The sequence below is a fragment of the Salvelinus sp. IW2-2015 genome, unplaced genomic scaffold (genome assembly GCF_002910315.2).
Source record: "Salvelinus sp. IW2-2015 unplaced genomic scaffold, ASM291031v2 Un_scaffold1357, whole genome shotgun sequence".
NCBI classification, from domain to species: Eukaryota; Metazoa; Chordata; class Actinopteri; order Salmoniformes; family Salmonidae; genus Salvelinus; species Salvelinus sp. IW2-2015.
Window position 1 is genome coordinate 44,218 of NW_019942858.1, and position 21,707 is coordinate 65,924.

At 44.4% G+C, this 21,707-nt stretch overlaps 1 protein-coding gene and 1 pseudogene across 1 annotated transcript in view; both read left to right on the forward strand.

Moving 5' to 3' along the window:
• LOC112070548 (complement C3-like) overlaps nucleotides 1-21,707 on the forward strand; it is a 76,722-nt gene that overhangs the window by 22,772 nt on the left and 32,243 nt on the right. Inside the window, 3 exon segments of the mRNA XM_070439023.1 lie at nucleotides 8,880-9,074; nucleotides 12,084-12,283; nucleotides 19,705-19,939. Of these exon segments, the coding sequence (XP_070295124.1) occupies nucleotides 8,880-9,074; nucleotides 12,084-12,283; nucleotides 19,705-19,939 (630 nt within the window).
• Nucleotides 19,959-21,310, forward strand: LOC139024324 (complement C3-like; annotated as a pseudogene).

A 21,707-nucleotide genomic window follows, 5' to 3' on the forward strand; every position in this document is an offset into this window, starting at 1 on the left:
AGACAGTTTGTGTGCTATGTCTTTCCATAATTGTAGGTTAGGTGGACAGTGCCAGGTGGCATGAAATAACAAATTCTTATTTACAATGACAGTATGGCTAAACTGTTCAAGTCTCCTACAAGTCAACCAGAATGCAACACAGCCGTGACAACAGCATCACTCTCATAACCTATAATCAAACCCCCTCTGTTTTCTCCTGATTGATCTCTTTTGTTATTCAGTTGGTGTTTGTTACATAAGGGGAACCAGATCCACTTGGGAACACATGTGCTACTCTTCTGTATGTCCGATATCAACTACCCCGCTTTTCGCAAACACTGTGTCCTATCCACTTGCAACCCTAAATTACTTTGTTTACAGGTAATCTTCCTAACAGCAAGGCCAATAGGCCATGCCAAAGGCCACATGTCAAATCAAATCAAATCAAATCAAATTTTATTAGTCACATACACATGGTTAGCAGATGTTAATGCGAGTGTAGCGAAATGCTTGTGCTTCTAGTTCCGACAATGCAGTAATAACCAACAGTAATCTAACCTAACAATTCCACACTACTACCTTACACACACACACAAGTGTAAAGGGATAAAGAATATGTACATAAAGATATATGAATGAGTGGTGGTACAGAACGGCATGGCAGATGCAGTAGATGGTATATGAGTGGTATATACGTATGAGATGAGTACTGTAGGGTATGTAAACATAAAGTGGCATAGTTTAAAGTGGCTAGTGGTACATGTATTGCATAAAGATGGCAAGATGCAGTAGATGATATAGAGTACAGTATATACATATGAGATGGGTAATGTAGGGTATGTAAACATTGTATTAAGTGGCATTGCTTAAAGTGGCTAGTGGTACATTTTTACATAATTTCCATCAATTCCCATTTTTAAGTGGCTGGAGTTGAGTCAGTATGTTGGCAGCGGCCGCTAAATGTTAGTGGTGGCTGTTTAACAGTCTGATGGCCTTGAGATAGAAGCTGTTTTTTCAGTCTCTGTCCCTGCTTTGATGCACCTGTACTGACCTCGCCTTCTGGATGATAGCGGGTGAACAGGCAGTGGCTTGGGTGGTTTGTTGCCTTGATGATCTTTATGGCCTTCCTGTGACATCGGGTGGTGTAGGTGTCCTGGAGGGCAGGTAGTTTGCCCCTGGTGATCCTACCTCACTACCCTCTGGAGGCCTTACGGTTGTGGGCGGAGCAGTTGCCGTACCAGGCGGTGATACAGCCCGACAGGATGCTCTCGATTGTGCATCTGTAGAAGTTTGTGAGTGCTTTTGGTGACAAGCCGAATTTCTTCAGCCTCCTGGGGTTGAAGAGGGCGCTGCTGCGCCTTCTTCACAACGCTGTCTGTGTGGGTGGACCAATTCAGTTTGTCCGTGATGTGTACACGAGGACTTAAAACTTTCCACCTTCTCACTACTGACCCGTCGATGTGGATAGGGGGGTGCTCCTCTGCTGTTTCCTGAAGTCCACAATCATCTCCTTGTTTTGTTGACGTTGAGTTGAGGTTATTTTCCTGACACCACACTCCGAGGCCCTCACCTCCTCCCTGTAGGCCGTCTCGTCGTTGTTGGTATCAAGCCTACCACTGTAGTGTCATCCGCAAACTTGATGATTGAGTTTGGAGGCGTGCATGGCCAGCAGTCGTGGGTGAACAGGGAGTACAGGAGAGGGCTCAGAACGCACCCTTGTGGGCCCCAGTGTTGAGATCAGCGGGGTGGAGATGTTGTTACCTACCCTCACCACCTGGGGCGGCCCGTCAGGAAGTCCAGGACCCAGTTGCACAGGGCGGGGTCGAGACCCAGGGTCTCGAGCTTGATGACGAGTTTGGAGGGTCTATGGTGTTAAATGCTGAGCTGTAATCGATGAACAGCATTCTCAATGGGTATTCCTCTTGTCCAGATGGGTTAGGGCAGTGTGCAGTGTGGTTGCGATTGCGTCGTCTGTGGACCTATTGGGTCGGTAAGCAATTGGAGTGGGTCTAGGGTGTCCGGTAGGGTGGAGGTGATATGGTCCTTGACTAGTCTCTCAAAGCACTTCATGATGACGGAAGTGAGTGCTACGGGGCGGTAGTCGTTTAGCTCAGTTACCTTAGCTTTCTTGGGAACAGGAACAATGGTGGCCCTCTTGAAGCATGTGGGAACAGCAGACTGGGATAAGGATTGATTGAATATGTCCGTAACACACCAGCCAGCTGGTCTGCGCATGCTCTGAGGACGCGGCTGGGAATGCCGTCTGGGCCTGCAGCCTTGCGAGGGTTAACACGTTTAAATGTTTTACTCACCTCGGCTGCAGTGAAGGAGAGCCCGCAGTTTTGGTAGGGGCCGTGTCAGTGGCACTGTATTGTCCTCAAAGCGGGCAAAAAAGTTGTTTGCCTGTCTGGGAGCAAGACATCCTGGTCCTCGACGGGGCTGGTTTTCTTTTTGTAATCCGTGATTGACTGTAGACCCTGCCACATACCTCTTGTGTCTGAGCTGTTGAATTTCGACTCGATTTTGTCTCTGTACTGAGACTTGCCTGTTTGATTGCCTTGCGGAGAGAATAGCTACACTGTTGTGTATTCGGTCATGCTTCCGGTCACCTTGCCCTGGTTAAAAGCAGTGGTTCGCGCTTTCAGTTTCACGGCGAGCTGCCGTCAATCCACGGTTTCTGGTTTGGGAATGTTTTTATCGTTGCTGTGGGTACGACATCGTCAATGCACTTCTAATGAACTCGCTCACCGAATCAGCATATTCGTCAATATTGTTGTTGGACGCGATGCGGAACATATTCCAATCCGCGTGATCGAAGCAGTCTTGAAGCGTGGATTCAGATTGGTCGGACCAGCGTTGAACAGACCTGAGCGCGGGAGCTTGTTGTTTGAGTTTTTGTTTGTAGGCTGGAATCAACAAAATGGAGTCGTGGTCAGCTTTTCCGAAAGGGGGGCGGGGAGGGCCTTATAAGCGTCGCGGAAATTAGTATAACAATGGTCTAGTGTTTTTCCAGCCTGGTAGCACAATCGATATGCTGATAGAATTTAGGGAGTTTTGTTTTTAGATTAGCCTTGTTAAAATCCCAGCTACGATGAATGCAGCCTCAGGGTGTGTGGTTTCCAGTTTACAAAGAGTCAGATAAAGTTCGTTCAGGGCCATCGATGTGTCTGCTTGGGGGGGAATGTATACGGCTGTGATTTTGATTGACGAGAATTCCCTTGGTAGATAATGCGGTCGACATTTGATTGTGAGGAGTTCTAGATCAGGTGAACAGAACGACTTGAGTTCTTGTGTGTTGTTATGATGATCACACCACTTCTCGTTAATCATAAGGCATACCCCCCGCCCCTCTTCTTACCGGAAAGATGTTTGTTTCTGTCGGCGCGATGCATGAAGAAACCAGCTGGCTGCACCGACTCCGTTAGCGTCCCTTGAGTTAGCCATGTTTCCGTGAAGCAGAGCACGTTGCAATCCCTGATGTCTCTCTGGAATGCTACCCGTGTTCGGATTTCATCAACCTTATTGTCAAGAGACTGGACATTGGCGAGTAGTATGCTAGGGAGTGGAGCGCGATGTGCCCGTCTCCGAAGCCTGACCACGAGACCGCCACGTTTTCCCCTTTTTCGGCGTCGCACAGGGTCGCCGGCTGGGATCAGATCCATTGTATTGTGTGGAAGCAAACACTGGATCCGTTTCGGGAAAGTCATATTCCTGGTAGGAACGATGATGAGTTGACGTTAATCGTATATTCAGTAGTTCCTCCCGACTGTATGTAATGAAACCTAAGATTACCYGGGGTACCGATGTAAGAAATAACACGTAAAAAAAMAAAATACTGCATATTTTCCAAGGAACACGAAGCGAGGCAGCCATCTCTTTTCGGCGCCGGAAGTCACATGTGTGAATGTGTGTGTGTTCTATGTGTGTATCAGTGGAGGCTGGTGGGCAAAGCTATAGGAGGATGGGCTCATTGAAATGGCTGAAGTGGAATCAATGGAATGGAGTCAAACATGTGGTTTCCATATGTTTGATATCGTTCCATTTATTCCATTCCAGCTAATACAATGAGTCTGTCCTCCTATTCTCCTCCCACCAGCCTCCGCTGGTGTGTATGTGTGTGTATGTCTGTTCATACGTGAATGCATGACGCAGCGTGCGCGAGTGCATAAGTGTGTATGTATCTGTGTATTTGAATCCCATCCCTTCTGTGCTCTGGATTGGATTGACATCACCCAGCTTGGCACCACCAGAGGCTCCTCGACGATTCAGTTGAAGTAAATCAAGTCCAGACAGCCAGRCAGCTAGAGGGTYCACAACATCCAATGCCAACCAAACTGCTTTATTAATGCCAACCATCAGCAGYTATTTATTAGCTTGGCAAATTCAGCAGTAGAACAACTCCACTTTATACCATAGGAGTCTGGAGCCTATTTATGATGCAAATGTTCTGCTCACAACGTCTAGGCAGTGTTCAACATCCATACTAGGGTCCCTGTATTGCTTCCAATGTGAGTGTACAAAAGAAGTCAGTTGTAATATTTTGAAGCTGTAAGTACGTCTGTAATAATACTGAGCCAAACACAAAATTTTTAAATAAAATGGAGGTTGGTGCTGAAGTAGGGAAATAGCTGAAGAAACCTTGTCGCCGGAGAGGGGTCCGAATGGGCCCAAAGTTTGTGGGGTTGCTGACTGCTGGTGGCATTTCTATGAAAACACAAGCTTCATCCAATGTATACTTTTCCCAATGTATACTTTTCCCAATGTATACTTACTTGTGTATCCTAAAAAAGAAGGCCTGCATTTATTAGCCCTGGGGGAGAAACTTGACTTGTGGCCCCAGGACTCGCCACCTCTGTTGGTGTACAGCCTGCCCTGAAACGGTTTATTTTTAATTAAGTGGGGCCCGCCAATTTAGGGGAGTAAAATTAACCAAGGGGTTCTGTCTAGATATGGATGGGATTCATTGACAAGCTTTACTAGGTTGCCATGAGGTTATCTGAGGCACTTTGGTGGTTCAATTCTCTACCCTTGGATTTGGACTCCACCTCATAGATTTAAAAGCTTTGGAATGGTGTGAGCATGGGGTAGAGGGAGTTTCCACCATATTTCCTACACCAATCGCATGCCTTTAAATCTATGAGATGGAATGAACGAGTGCACACTTAGGGGAGAAGGGTACTATATCAAACCACAACCAGTGTTTAGACGTTTAGTGCGAAAGGTTTACCTAATGAGGACACTCAGCAGCTGGACCCTAATGCGAGATAGTTGGGAGAACTGGGGGGAACCAGACTCAGACATCATCAACCAGACTCAGACACCATGTGTGTATGTATGTATGTGAAAGTTCCACTCTGCACTGTGTCTAGGCGATGTGTGATGTGTTCATATAATGTTAGCATTTGCAAAATGTGAAGTCCATTTGGGTTAAATGTGAGTGAACAAGGGTGCTGTATTTTTTACTTCAAAATATGAGGTTAATTCTAAATTCAAAGTCATTGTCACGTTCCTGACCTTATTTCCTTTGTTTAGTATGTGTTTAATTGGTCAGGACGTGAGCTGGGTGGGCATTCTATGTTATGTGTTTCTATGTTGGGTTAATTGCATTTGCCTGATATGGTTCTCAATCAGGGGCAGGTGTTTTACGTTTCCTCTGATTGAGAACCATATTAAGGTAGGCTGTTCTCACTGTTTGTTTGTGGGTGATTGTCTTCCGTGTCAGTTTATGTACCACACGGGACTGTTTCGTTTTGTCTAGTCTGTTCCTGTTCGTGCGTTCTTCGTTTTATGTAAGTTCTCATGTTCAGGTCTGTCTACGTCGTTTTGTTGTTTTGTAGTTATTCAAGTTTGCTTCGTGTTCGTCTTGTTTAATAAATCAACATGTATTCATCACCCGCTGCATTTTGGTCCGATCCTTGCTCCTCCTCAGACGAGGAGGAGAACAGACGTTACAGTCATACATTCACTATAGTATTATTACCCTGACCTGCCACAGAGACATACAGTACAGTCGTGGCCAAAAGTTTTGAGAATGACACAAATATTCATTTTCACAAAGTCTGCTGCCTCAGTTTGTATGATGGCAATTTGAATATACTCCAGAATGTTATGAAGAGTGATCAGATTAATTGAAATTAATTGCAAAGTCCCTCTTTGCCATGCAAATGAACTGAATCCGCAAAAAAACATTTCCACTGCATTTCAGCCCTGCCACAAAAGGACCAGCTGACATCATGTCAGTGATTCTCTCGTAAACACAGGTGTGAGTGTTGACGAGGACAAGGCTGGAAATCACTCTGTCATGCTGATTGAGTTCGAATAACAGACTGGAAGCTTCAAAAGGAGGGTAGTGCTTGGAATCATTGTTCTTCCTCTGTCAACCATGATTACCTGCAAGGAAACACGTGCCGTCATCATTGCTTTGCACAAAAAGGGCTTCACATGCAAGGATATTGCTGCCAGTAAGATTGCACCTAAATCAACCATTTATCGGATCATCAAGAACTTCAAGGAAAGCGGTTCAATTGTTGTGAAGAAGGCTTCAGGGCACCCAAGAAAGTCCAGCAAGCGCCAGGACCATCTCCTAAAGTTGATTCAGCTGCGGGATCAGGTCAACACCAGTATAGAGCTTGCTCAGGAATGGTAGCAGGCAGGTGTGAGTGCATCTGCACGCACAGTGAGGTGAAGACTTTTGGAGGATGGCCTGGTGTCAAGAAGGACAGCAAAGAAGCCACTTCTCTCCAGGAAAAACATCAGGGACAGACTGATATTCTGCAAAAGGTACAGGGATTGGACTGCTGAGGACTGGGGTAAAGTCATTTTCTCTGATGAATCCCCTTTCCGATTGTTTGGGGCATCCGGAAAAAAGCTTGTCCGGAGAAAACAAGGTGAGTGCTACCATCAGTCCTGTGGCATGCCAACAGTAAAGCATCCTGAGACCATTCATGTGTGGGGTTACTTCTCAGCCAAGGGAGTGGGCTCACTCACAATTTTGTCTAGGAACACAGCCATGAATAAAGAATGGTACCAACACATCCCCTGAGAGAATTTTCTCCCAACCATCCAGGAACAGTTTGGTGACGAACAATGCCTTTTCCAGCATGATGGAGCACCTTGCCGTAAGGCAAAAGTGATAACTAAGTGGCTCGGGGAACAAAACATTGATATTTTGGGTCCATGGCCAGGAAACTCCCCAGACCTTAATCCCATTGAGAACTTGTGGTCAATCCTCAAGAGGCGGGTGGACAAACAAAACCCCACAAATTCTGACAAACTCCAAGCATTGATTATGCAAGAATGGGCTGCCATCAGTCAAGATGTGGCCCAGAAGTTAATTGACAGCATGCCAGGGCAGATTGCAGAGGTCTTGAAAAAGAAGGATCAACACTGCAAATATTGACTCTTGCATCAACTTCATGTAATTGTCAAAAAAGCCTTTGACACTTATGAAATGCTTGTAATTATACTTCAGTATTCCATAGTAACATCTGACAAAAATATCGAAAGACTGAAGCAGCAAACTTTGGGGAAATAAAAATGTGTGTAATTCTCAAAACTTTTGGCCACGACTGTATATCTGCCAGTCATTCATTCCAGTTGTCAAAGCAAGTTAAGATACAGGAGAAGATAAAAGCCATAAAGTGGCCATACATTTATAACTTCAAATCCAACAAGTAAACTATAATCTGCAATAAAAACATGTACTGTATATTTTTCCAGTTATGTTGTGGCCAAGTAGTGTTACCAAAAATGCATGTTGAATCAGAGTGGCCAATCAGAGAGGCCAATCTGTGAAGGCAAATCTGTGAAGCAGGATGCCCTATATTCAGATACAGTAGTGCAGCTCCTTGAGGTTGTGCAATACACTCTGGTTACTCATATGAAACATGATATGCTTGAGAGAGTTCTCACTGCACATTTCTGTCACACTACTCCCATTCCCTCTTAATAACCTCTTAAAATGGTATTAACATACTGTACATTAAGAAGATTAAATAAAAATAGACCGGTCTGCAATGTTGAAACATTTTCATGTCCAATCATGTGCACGTGTTGCTTATGTAATAATCTCTTTTCTCTCAGCATTAGATTTGGCCAATGAAGGACAATGTGGCAGTCAGTGACAATAAATCTTTGTCTGTACGTAGGCCATATGTAATGACGGCCATGTCACACCAAGGCACATCATCACACCAAATACTTAGACCAGCAGACAGCCAGCCCCTGTCTTTTTGGCGAGATTACCTCCTTTCCAATCACACGTCAACGTGAGAGAGCGAGAGAAAGAGAGAGAGAGATGAGGAGAGGAATGCCAGGGGGACTTTCCATTTTTAAGAGTTAGAAGCATCGGTGTCTCACTCCCCATTTGGGAGGCGGTGCAGAGCATAAATTAGGAAGGAGAGAGAGAGGGGAGAAAGACTTTTCCATGGATCAGTGGAGAAAATGACAGGCCGGGGAGGGGTCATCCTGATTTTATATCCTGAGTGTCCCTCTTTTGTTTCTGTTTTTATGGAAATGTATTCCTATGGAAATGCATCCACATTGGACAACAACAACCAATGAAACATTTAACTGAATGGACGAACAGACGAATACACTGATTCGGYGACTGAGTTCATCAGGAAGTGTGGAAGAGATGTTGTATCCACTGTGACTATTAAAACCTACCCTAACCGGAAACCGTGGATAGATGGTAGCATTCGTGCAAAACTGAAAGYGCGATCCACCGCATTTAACCATGGCAAGGTGACTGGCAATATGGCAGAAAACAAACAGTGTAGTTATTCCCTCCGCAAGGCAATCAAACAGGCAAAACGTCAGTATAGAGACAAAGTGGAGTCGCAATTCAACAGCTCAAACGCGAGACTATGTATTTGAGGACACCGACGTCTTACTTCCAGACAAGCTAAACACTTTCTTTGCTCGCTTTGAGGATAAAGCATTGCTACCGACGCGGCCCGCTACCAAGGACTGTGGGCTCTTCTTCTCCTTGGCCGATGTGAGTAAGACATTTAAGCGAGTTAACCCTCGCAAGGCTGCCGGCCCAGACGGCATTCCTAGCCGCATCCTCAGAGCATGCGCAGACCAGCTGGCTGGTGTGTTTAGGAGCATATTCAATTTCTCTCTATCCCTGTCTGCTGTCCCCACATGCTTCAAGATGGCCACCATTGTTCCTGTCCCCAAGAAAGCAAAGATAACTGAACTAAATGACTATCGCCCAGTAGCACTCAATTCTGTCATCATGAAGTGCTTTGAGAGACTAGTCAAGGACTCACTTCTGTCATCATGAAGTGCTTTGGAGAGACTATTCAAGGATCATATCACCTCTACCTTACCTGTCATCCTAGACCCAATAGATCCACAAACAATGCAATCGCCATCACACTGCACACTGCCCTGTCCCATCTAGACAAGAGGTAAACATATGTAAGAATGTTGTTCATTAACTATAGCTCAGCATTCAACACCCTAGTACCCTCCAAGCTCATCATTAAGCTTGAGGCCCTGGGACGGAACCCCGCCCTGTACAGCTGGGTCCTGGACTCCCTGACGGGCTGCCCCCAGGTAGTGAAGGTAGGAAACAACACCTCCACTTAGCTGATCCTCAACACTGGGGCCCCACAAGGGTGCGTGCTCAGTCCCCTCCTGTACTCCCTGTTCACCCATGACTGCGTGGCCAAGCACGCCTCCAACTCAATCACCAAGTTTGCAGATAACACAACAGAAGTAGGATTGATTACTGTCACGAGAATTATGTTCTCAATGTTCATAAACCCAATTCAATGAACTACTCAGTCTGAAACCCAGGATTTGTAAGAAACTGGTTGAAATGAATCAGACGGAGGCCCAGCTACGATAGTCAGAAAGTTTAGTTACGAGAGCGCTAGTTAGTTGTACAAAACCATTCATTTTATACTAGCTCCTTACGCACATACTCTTGCACACAAACAGTAGGTATCCTACGCACACACTGTCCTGCTACCCAGCCAACAGAGATTAGGGGAGTCCGTGAGAATCACTCCCCGTCCTCCCTCAAGATAGGGGGACCCTGGGAAGTACTCTCAGTGTGCCCCAGCCAAGGTCGGCACCGAATCTTGCTCAGACAGTCTGTGTTTAAAACACTTTAGAGACATATTTTTATATTGTTTTACCCTAATTCTGACTAAAACTACAAACATCATGACTAAAACTACACACGTAATTGATTATAATTTTATGATTCTAATCAATTTCATACAATTAGATGGCGTCAGGGTGGAATGTTCTAGTCATTCATCTAAACCTATAAATTCCATCAACAAACACCAACAATGACAAGACAGCCTACAGGGAGGAGGTGAGGAATCTGGGAGTGTGGTGCCAGGAAAATAACCTCTCACTCAACATAAAAAAACTAAGGAAATKATTGTGGACTTCGGGAAACAGCAGAGGGTGCACCCCCCTATCCACATCGACGGGACCACAATGGAGAAGGTGGAAAGCTTCAAGTTCCTTGGGTAATACACCACGGATAAACTGAAATGGTCCACTCACACAGACAGTGTRGAGAAGAAGGCGCAAATAGAAATTTAAACTGGATGGTCTTCAGAGATAGATGGGAGGGGTTGAGAGTAGAGAAAGGATGGGACAAAAAACTCTCAAACTATGAGAAACAAGATTCTCTGGTCTGATGAAACCAAGATTGCACTCTTTGGCCTGAATGCCAAACGTCACGTCTAGACGAAACCTGGCACCATCCTTACGGTGAAGCATGGTGGTGGAAGCATCATGCAGTGGGATGTTTTTCAGCGGCAGGGACTGGGAGACTAGTCAGGATYGAGGGAAAGGTGAAGGGAGCAAAGTACAGACATAACCTTGATAGAAACCTGCTCCAGAGCACGCAGGACCTCAGACTGGGGCGGAGGTTCACCTTCCGAAAGGACAACGACCTTAAGCACACAGCCAAGACAACGCATGAGTGGCTTCGGGACAAGTCTCTGAATGTCCTTGAGTTGCCTGGACTTGAACCCGATCGAACATCTCTGGAGAGACCTGTGCAGCGACGCCCCCATCCAACCTGACAGAGCTTGAGAGGATCTGTAGAGAAGAATGGGAGAAACTCTCCAAATACAGGTGTGCCAAGCTTTTGGCGTCATACCCAAAAAGACTTGAGGCTGTAATCTCTGCCAAAGGTGCTTCAACAAAGTACGGAGTAAATGTGATATTTGATGAGGGAAAAAAACTATTTAATCCATTTTAGAATAAGGCTGTAACTTAACAAAATKTAAAAAAAGCCAAAGGTTCTGAATACTTTCCGAATGCACTGTACTTCCTTTCATTTTTTTAACTGGTACCGGTCTGCCTTCAGGCGAGTCTCGTAAGGCTTGTGGACGTGTTCGTGAGAGACTCACCTATACATAGAGGTGTCATATTAGTGTTTGTGAAATACTGTTTTTTGGGATGTCTCATGGACTGAATACCGATGTACTGTAGCTCGGCCAGTTTCCACCACAGATATCTCTAGCTGAAACAGACTGTTTTATTATGCCAATTAGTTTTCCACAGGGCCACAGAAATTGACTTGAGTGTCACGTTCGTTGTAAGGAGGAGACCAAGGCGCAGCGTGATATGCATACATTCTTCTTTTAATGAAGAAAGAACACTGAACAAACAAACAAAGTAACAAAACGAACGTGAAGCTATACAAAACGAGTGCTGACAGGCAACTTCACATAGACAAGAACCCACAAATACCCAASGGAAAATGACAACCTAAATATGATCCCCAATCAGAGACAACGATAAACAGCTGCCTCTGATTGGGAACCAATTCAGGCCACCATAGACCTACATATGCCTAGACTTACAAACACCCTTAGACATACAAAAACCCTAGACAATACAAAACACGCATACCCACCCTCGTCACACCCTGACCTAACCAAAATAATAAAGAAAACATAGATAACTAAGGTCAGGGCGTGACAGTACCCCCCCAAAGGTGCGGACTCCCGACCGCAAACCTGAACTTATGGGGGAGGGTCCGGGCGGGCATCAACCCTAGGTGGCGGCTCTGGTTCTGGATGCCGCCCCCCCTCTTTACACTGATCCCTCCGCCTTTGTAGATCCAGACCGTCGATCATCGCCGGAGGCTCTGGACTGCGGATCATCGCCGAAGGCCCCGGACCGGAGACCCTCGCTGGAGACCACGGGCCGGGGACCGTCGCTGGAGGCCCCGAACCGGGGATCGCCGCTGGAGGCCCCGGACCGGGGATCGCCGCTGGAGGCTCCAGACGGGGGATCGCTGTTGGCGGTTCCGGACTGGGTACTATCGCCGGAAGCTCCGGACTGGGTACTCTCGCCCGGAAGCTCCGGACTGGGTACTGTTGCCGGAAGCTCCGGACTGGGTACTGTCGCCGGAAGCTCCGGACTGGGTACTGTCGCCGGAAGCTCCGGACTGGTTACTGTCGCCGGAAGCTCCGGACTGGTTACTGTCGCCGGAAGCTCCGGACTGGGTACTGTCGCCGGAAGCTCCGGACTGTGTACTGTCGCCGGAAGCTCTGGACTCTGGAAGCGCACTGGAAGCCTGATGCGTGGTGCCGGAACTGGTGGTACCGGGTTGAGGACACGCACCTCAGGGCGAGTGCGGGGAAGAGGCACAGGCCGTACTGGACTGTGGAAGCGCACTGGAGGCCTGATGCGTGGTGCCGGGACTGTTGGTACTGGGCTGAGGACACGCACCTCAGGGCGAGTGCGGAGAGGAGGCACAGGACGTACTGGACTCTGGAAGCACACTGGAGGCCTGGTGCGTGGTGCCGGAACTGGTGGTACCGGGCTGAGGACACGCACCTCAGGGCGAGTGCGGAGAGGAGGCACAGGACGTACTGGACTGTGGAGGCGCACTATAGATCTGCATCTTAGAGCTGGCACAATGCGTCCTGGCTGGATGCTCACTTGAGCCCGGAAAGTGCGGGGCGCTAGCACAGGACGCACTGGGCTGTGCAGACGCACCTTAGACACAGTACGTAGAGCCGACGCAGGATATCCTGGTCCAAGGAGGTATACTGGAGACCAGGAGCGCTGAGCCGGCACCATCCGTCCTGGCTGGATGCCCATTCTAGCCCGGSAACTGCGAGGAGCTGGAATAGAGCGCACCGGGCTAAGAATGCGAACTGGAGACACCGTGCGCATCTCTGCATAACACGGTGCCTGACCAGTTACACGCTCCCCACGGTAAGCACGAGGAGTTGGCTCAGGTCTCCAACCTGACTCAGCCAATCTCCTCGTGTTCCCCCCCCAAAAAATTATTGGGGTTGCCTCTCGGGCTTCCTTGCTAACCGTGTCCCCTCGTATCGTCGCCTTTCCTCCCAGGTCCAGGATGTCCTCCACTCATCTTTCTCCCAGGATGTTCGCTCCTCATTCACACGCAGCTTGGTCCTTTTGTGGTGGGTTCTTCTGTCACGTTCGTTGTAAGGAGGAGACCAAGGCGCAGCGTGATATGCATACATTCTTCTTTTAATGAAGAAAGAACCCTAAACAAACTAACAAAGTAACAAAACGAACGTGAAGCTATATAAAACGAGTGCTGACAGGCAACTACACATAGACAAGAACCCACAAATACCCAAGGGAAAATGGCAACCTAAATATGATCCCCAATCAGAGCCAACGATAAACAGCTGCCCCTGATTGGGAACCAATTCAGGCCACCATAGACCTACATATGCCTAGACTTACAAACACCCCATGACATACAAAAACCCTAGACAATACAAAACATTCATACCCACCCTCGTCACACCCTGACCAAACCAAAATAATTAAGAAAACATAGATAACTAAGGTCAGGGCGTGACATTAAGGCTGATTTTGTGAAATAGCACAGTTACAAATAGAAATCAAACTGGATGGACATCAGAAGTAGAGGAAAGACTAAAAACAAACGAAATATAACTATTGTAAAATAGATTGTGTCTGTAAAATGTGATTAATATGTATAAACTGAAGGTAGAAGCCTAAGTKWTATTGTTTTTTAAGTTTACTCCAATTGGGGGAAGGGTGGTAGGGTTTGCGTGGAATAATAAAGGTATATTCTAAAAATAGAATGTATATGTATGTATGTATATATGTATGGGTATGTACAGAATATATGTGTATATGTATGAATGCTAATTTATGCATATATTATGCAATATATATATATATATATATAATATATATATAATATATATATATATATATATATATATATATATGCATATATGCATATATATATATCATATATATAGAATAATAATGCTAGCATCCACATACATACATACATACATACATACATACATAATACATACATAACATTTACATAGCATACTACCATACAACACGTACTTAAATATATGGGTATGTACGTGTATTTATGTATGTATGTATGTATGTATATGGATATATATATTTACCCAAAAATGTATCGGGGATTGGAAATGATGCAGACAATTACATTGATGGAAGCAACAATCTATCCTCAATATTAATGCTGATCCACCCCTTTATAAATAAATAAAAAAGAGGGTTAAGGGAGTGGGACATTTTGGAAGCAACTGAGAACATCTGTGTTGTTGATCTTAGCACGTATTGATGGTTTAAAGATGCACTATGCAGAAATTGCTCCTCCACTTCCTGGTTGCTGAAATTGTAATAGTTTKCTAGTTTGAGTTTGTGACAAAACAAGCAAGTATAGGGCAGAGAATCATTGCACCATCTAAATATATTTTCCATAACCAAAAATATTGTTTTTTCAGCTACTTGAAGCTGGTGTTCAAAAGTTAAAAACAAAATTTAAGCACAGGAAGCATAAACATAGCACACTTAGAACAGATCTACCGCTTCTTAGAATTGCTTTCAATGAGAATGACAGATCTATGACTCACATTTCTCTGTGGATTTGGTCACATGTTAACTTAAGTTACATAATGCACCCCCCCAAACAATGGAGTCTATTAATGAACCCCAGAATCAATCTAAGTAGCATAATAAAGAAATCAAAATCAAAATATGTCAGATTAAACTAGTGATATCTGCATCGAACGCATCCGCGGTGGAAGGTGGCCGAGCTAAAGTGGTGTTTGTCTGAGACATCCCAGAAATCGGTGTTCTCACAAAAATGTCTGTAGCATCCAAACAGTTTGGCCTACAAACTAATATCATCACTCTATGGAAAGATGAGACTCTCATGAACATGATGGTTTTGCGGTACAAGTTTAAAAAATGAAAATTTGTGCCTGCCCAATAAACGGGGTTAAATATGTTTCTCCTAGAATTTTAAGAAATGGGCTATAGTAGTAAAGGCAAATTCAATATTTTATCAAATCATGTATTTTAAAAAATAAATTATTTTTAAAGGGTTCCTAAAATTTCAGAGCTATACTGTATAAGAAAGCTCAGGAAATAAAACAGTTTTTATTTCTTTACACATATTTAACCCCGTTTTTTGGGTAGGCAAAAAACTTCCTCTGTACTTCCATWAATTTTTTTAACTGGTACGGGTCAACTTCAGATGAGGCCCGTGATACTTGTCGCAGAGCAAAACAGAGGCCACCGTCTTGTTCGWGAGAGTCTCATCTTTCCATAGAGACAGACACTTCAAAACCTTATTCCTTATGATTCATTTTTTTACTGTCTTTTTTGCCATTTATGAATATGTTATTCAATTAGTTTCTGTGGGCTATAAAGCCCAAGGTTTTAGACTTTTAGAGGTTAACCGAGAGATCACCTCAAGATAGAACTGTGGCTAACATAGGCTCAACATAGGCCTTCATGTTTTTGGTTTTGATCTTGAAACGGGCCTTCTAAAGGCTGTAACTTGGCAAACATGGAGTCCAACTAATATAGACTACATTTAAATGGTATGCTTTCGTGAAACATATGGTTTCAGGCTACTACAGCCCTTCTGCTTTGCAAAAATCTCTAAAACGTGTTTTCACCTTGTCATTATGGGGTATTGTGTTAAGATGGTGAAATTTTCATTTATTTAATCCATTTTGAATTCAGTTTGTAACGCAACAAATGTGATAAAATCAAGGGGTATGAATCTTTTTGAAGGAACAGTAGTTAATTATAGTAGCTTGGTGAGTAACCCCACTCATCAGACTTTGCCATGTAATCCAACCCACCCCATCCCTGTCCCATCACTATCCAATCGGTCCCTGTCCAGGATTGTTTAATTATTACATTGAACAAAAACCCTGCTAGTGCCAGGGGTGAACAAGGTGACGTTGACACAGTGTGTGTGCTTACGGTTTCTTCTCGTCACTGACAGGAATAGGTATCCAGTTTGTCCGTTATCAAACCACAGGTGACCCAAAGATGGTCTACCTTAGGGTTTGCAAGTTTCCAGGTGGATGTTTCTCGATAGGTCTTTGACTATGCATCTGTAGGCCTCACAAAATTATGCACCTTGTGTGTGTGTGGTGTGGTGTGTGGTGTGTGTGTGTGGTGTGTGTGTGTGTGTGTGTGTGTGTGTGTGTGTGTGTGTGTGGGTGTGTGTGTGGTGTGTGTGTGTGTGTGTGTGTGTGTGTTGTGTGTGTGTGTGTGTGTGTGTGTGTGTGTGTTGTGTGTTGTGTGTGTTTGTGCGTGCGCTTGTGTTGTAATTCCACATCTTGTTGCTATGGGGTAATTATGTTAGGGACAATACAGGATGATTCACAATAATTGTTTTTTCCAAAATAATAGTAATACATGTATGTTTTGTAATGCCAATCCTGGTTATAGGTAACAATCCTTCGTATGAACTGCTTACATTTTTACACATATTATACATTAATTGTGGAAATGCATTAAGATATGCAAGATTTTTTATTATATACTGAAAAAATATATATACGCAAACATGTAAAGTGTTGGTCCCATGTGTCATGAGCTGAAATAAAAGATCCCAGAAAAGCTTATTTCTCTCAAATTTTGTGCACAAACTTGTTTACATCCCTGTGAGTGAACATTTTTCCTATGCCTAGATAATCCATCCACTTGACAGGTGCGGCATATCAAGAAGCTGATTGAACAGCATGATCATTACACAGGTGCACCTTGTGCTGGGGACAATAAAAAGCTTCTCTAAAATGTGCAGTTTTGTCACACAACAAACTCAAAAGGGGTGAAGATATTAATTAACAATAATTTTGTTCAAATGTGCCAATTGTTCAAACAGACCCGCAAGGTAGATGGATTCTTTTAAATATGTTATTGAACCATWAACAGATTTGGCTCATTAATCTATACGTTCCAAATCATAATGATCAACGCTTCATTGGAAATATATATAATCATTTATCAAGCCTACAAGCAATACAATATTCTATTATTACGGAGGGAGATTATAATACGGTTTTAATTACCTCAATGGACCGTAAAGAAAATCACACTATAAACTATCACCMWTATGCACTTAAGAAAATCACGAATATCATAGATATATTGGAACTATTTGATATAAGGAGGCTTAAATATCCTGACCTACTGAGATATACATGGGGGAGGCTCAATATAGCTAGTCGTATTGACTACTTTCTTATGTCATTCTCGATGGCACCAAAAGTTTAAAAAGTGTTAATAGTGGACAGAATGCGGTCGTCGGACAATCAAATAATTGGCATATACATTACTCTTACAGAATGTCCACGTGGGCAAGGATGTTGTAAAAACAAATTGGATGACAACTTGATTTTAACCAGGACAGAATATTTTATAACTGACGTTTTCCGACATAACGAACTGTAGGTATAGCAGATCCCCTTATTGTATGGGACATTTTTCAATGTGCCTTTAGAGGCCATGAAATTCAATACTCATCTTTTAAACAAAMGCAATTTAGGTCAAAATTATTCAGAAATACAAAGGAATAGAGGGACCCAACAGTACAGATAGATAGCAATAAAAACTGTACCACAGAGGCACAGAATACGTTAGAGGAAAAACAAAAAGAAATGGAGGAACTTACTCAAGAAAGATCAAGTGTAAWATATTATAAAAAATAAAGCAAACTGGATGGAATATGGGGGAAAATGCATAGAAGTTTCAKAGAAATGCGACCAACATTTTTTCCTATTAATAATGCAAAATTAGCAGAATATAACTTTTGTGAAAAATCACAGCACAGTTGAAAAATATATGGCATATAAAACAAAAAAATGCATGGTGTTCAGAGATAGATGGGGGGGTTTAAGTGAAACTGAAGGGTGTAACCAACAATTACAAGATAACTCATGTAAAAAATACTGTGTCCATAAAATGTATATAGGCTCAAAACAATTCTGAAACAGCATAGCTGAAAAATATATGGCAAATAGAAACTGGATGGTCTTCAGAGATAAATGGGAGGGGTTGAGAGGAGAGGAAGGATGGGACTAAAAGACTCTCAGACCATGAGAAACAAGATGCTATGGTCTGATGAAATCAAGATTGCACTCTTTGGCCTGAATGCCAAGCGTCACGTCTAGACGAAACCTGGCACCATCCCTACGGTGATGCATGGCTATAGTAGTAAAGGCCCTCCCAACGGCTTGGACTTTTAGAGGTTAGCGTGAGATCACCTCAAGATAGAACWGTGGCTAACATAGGCTCAACATAGGCCCTTCATGTTTTTGGTTCTTGATTTGAAACGGGCCTTCTAAAGGCTGTAACTTTGGCAAACATGGAGTCCAACTAATATAGACTGAACTTTTAAATGGGTATGCTTCGTGAAACAATGGGTTTCAGGCTACTAACACCCCATCTATTTGCAAAAATGTTTTCACCTTGTCATTATGGGGTATTGTGTCAAATGGGTGACAATTTTCATTTTTTTATATCCATTTTGAATTCAGTTTGTAATGCAACAAAATGTGGAATAAGTCAAGGGGTATGAATACTTTCTGAAGGAACAATAGTTAATTATAGTAGCCTTGGTGAGTACCTCCACTCATCAGACTTTGCCATGTAATTTTCCAGGTGGATGTTTCTCAATAGGTCTTGTGCTATGCATCTGTAGGTCTTACAAAATTATGCAACCACTTGACTGTGCAGATAATGAAGAAAACATGGCAGTTGGGTGTTCAGTAAATAGGTACATTGTTTCGGATGTTTAGCTAGTTTTTCAACATTAGTTGATTGCAAGCACTTTCATAGCAAAGCCATGGTAACAAGATTATTTGAGAAATACATGTCCATATAGTACTGACTGAGGGTGTGTGTGTGTGTGTGTGTGTGTGTGTGTGTGTGTGTGTGTGTGTGTGTTGTGTGTGTGTGTGTGTGTGGTGTGTGTGTGTGTGTGTGTGTGTGTGGTGTGTGTGTGTGTGTGGTGTGTGTGTGTGCTGATTCATTATGAGATCACCAGAGCTCTCCTTGGCATTTAGGTGTTTCGTTGTTTTGACAGTGACTGTATCATGCATGACCAGGTGACTTGTCTTAAACCAGATCTGAACTAATGGAGTTAGTTAGCTTCGGCTTTGATAATAGCACATCCATGTCCATTTACTGATAAATAATATAAACTTTTTTTTGCCATTTGTATTATTAAGTTGTTTGTTTCAGTGTTAAATATAAATCACAGAAGTTCCACAGGTCCAGTACATTTCAACCTGTATATCTCTCTGTAGATTTTGAGCTGTTTGTTTTGCTTATGGACTTTCCAACTACTCTTATCAAGCCGCTGGTTACCCAACTCTACTGCTGGAAGTACGCACCCCACAGTGGATTCACCCTAAACTCCTCCCACAGAATGAGCTAACCCTAGACAGGATAAAAGCCAGGGCTGGAGAGGGAAGGCACTATTACAGACCCAGAATCAGCGTGGAGATGTGGTCGGCAAGTTGCTGTGTCTGGCCGCTCTGGCTGTACCCTCTCCTTACCTACCTTACTGATGGAGCTGCACTACAAGTGTTGTCAGCTCCTAACCTGCTGCGTGTGGGCAGTAATGAGAACATCTTTGTGGAATCTCAGGACCATACAGGAGGTCCCCTGAATGTTAAGATCATGGGAAGAACCACCCTACGCAGAGCAAAGAGCTAGTCTCTAAATTAGTGGTTCTGGATCAAGCGAACAACTTCCAGGCTATGACAAAACTGGTCATCCCAGAGGGGCCACTTTGTGATGACCCAAGCAGAAGCAGTATGTGGTCCTCAGGCCAGTTCCCTGACCGTCCTGGAGAAGGTTGTCCTGGTCTCCTTCCGTCTGGATACATCTTCATCCAGACTGACAAGACATTTACACTCCGCCAGCACCGTCTACTACAGAGTGTTCTCTATGACTCCTGGCCTGGAGCCTCTGACCGGGAGATATTTGAGGACAAGGAGGTCCGCAAGAACAAAGAGATCGCAGTCTCTGTGGAGATCATGACTCCTGAGAACATCACCATCTTCAGGGAGATCGTCAACCCAGACAAGGAGTCAAATCTGGACAGTTCAACCTCCCTGACATTGTCAGTTTCGGACTGGCATGTAGTCACGAGGTTCCAGAGCACTCCTCAAAAGACCTTCTCATCTGACTTGAGTCAAGGAGTATGTTCTGCCCAGCTTCGAGGTTAGTCTGAACCCAGCTAAGCCTTCTTCTACGTCGACGACAAAAGACCTGACTGTTGACATCACACCAAGTATCTATACGTAAGGAAGTGACAGGGACAGGCTATGTGTGTTTGGTTCATCACAACAGATAACGAGAAAAAGAGTTTCCCTGCCTCTCTGCAGAGAGTAGAGATCAAAGAAGGTAAAGGAGTGCTTGTCTGAAAAAGGAACACATCACACAGACTTCGCAAAAATCCATGATCTGGTCAAACAGTCCATCTTCGTATCAGTCAGGTGTTAACGAGGGTGGGGTGAATGGTAGAGGCAGAGAAGAGAGGGATCAGATGTCACTTCGCCATACACCATCCTCTTCAAGAGAACGCCCAAATACTTCAAACCTGGCATGCCCTCGACGTCTCTGTTTACATTACGAATCCCGACAACTCTCCAGCAAGTGGAGTGGAGATTGAAGTGACTCCAGATAATGCTAAAGGGTGACCAGGGCCAACGTTTTTGCCAAAATATCACTTAACACCGTGATCAGCCAGAGAGCTGGCAATCACTGTGAGACAAGGACCGCGATCCTCCCCAACAGACAGGCAGAGGCCACCATGAAGGCTCTCCCTACAGAACTTCCACCGGGAACTTTCTCCATGTCGGGGTTGATCTAATGAGCTGAAGATAGGAGACCCATTAAGATCAATCTGAACCTGGGACCCACCCATACAAATCCATGACCTTACATACATGTTCCTGAGTAGAGTCAGCTGTGAAAGTGGGCCGATTCAAAAAACAGGGCAACGCGCTGGTGACACTGTCAGTGCCTGTCTCCAAGGAGATGCTTCGCGTTCCGCATCGTAGCTGTACTACCATGTGGAGCAGCTGACTTGGTGGCAGACTCGGTCTGGGTTGACATCAAGGTCTCTGCATGGCTCACTGAAAGTGACATCGACCAGGCCAAGCATCTATGAGCCTCGTAAGGCTTTCAGTCTGACCATCACTGGAGACCGGGAGCTAAGTAGGACTGGTGGCTGTAGACAAGGATCTACGTCTCACAGCAAACACCGTCTCACACAGGCCAAGATCTGGACACCATAGAGAAGCATGATACAGGCTGTACAGCTGGAGGAGGAGCAGACAATATGGGGGTGTTCTACGATGCTGGTCTGTATTGAGCCAACAATGCTAAAGGACTGGATCAGACAGACCCCACTGTCCTGT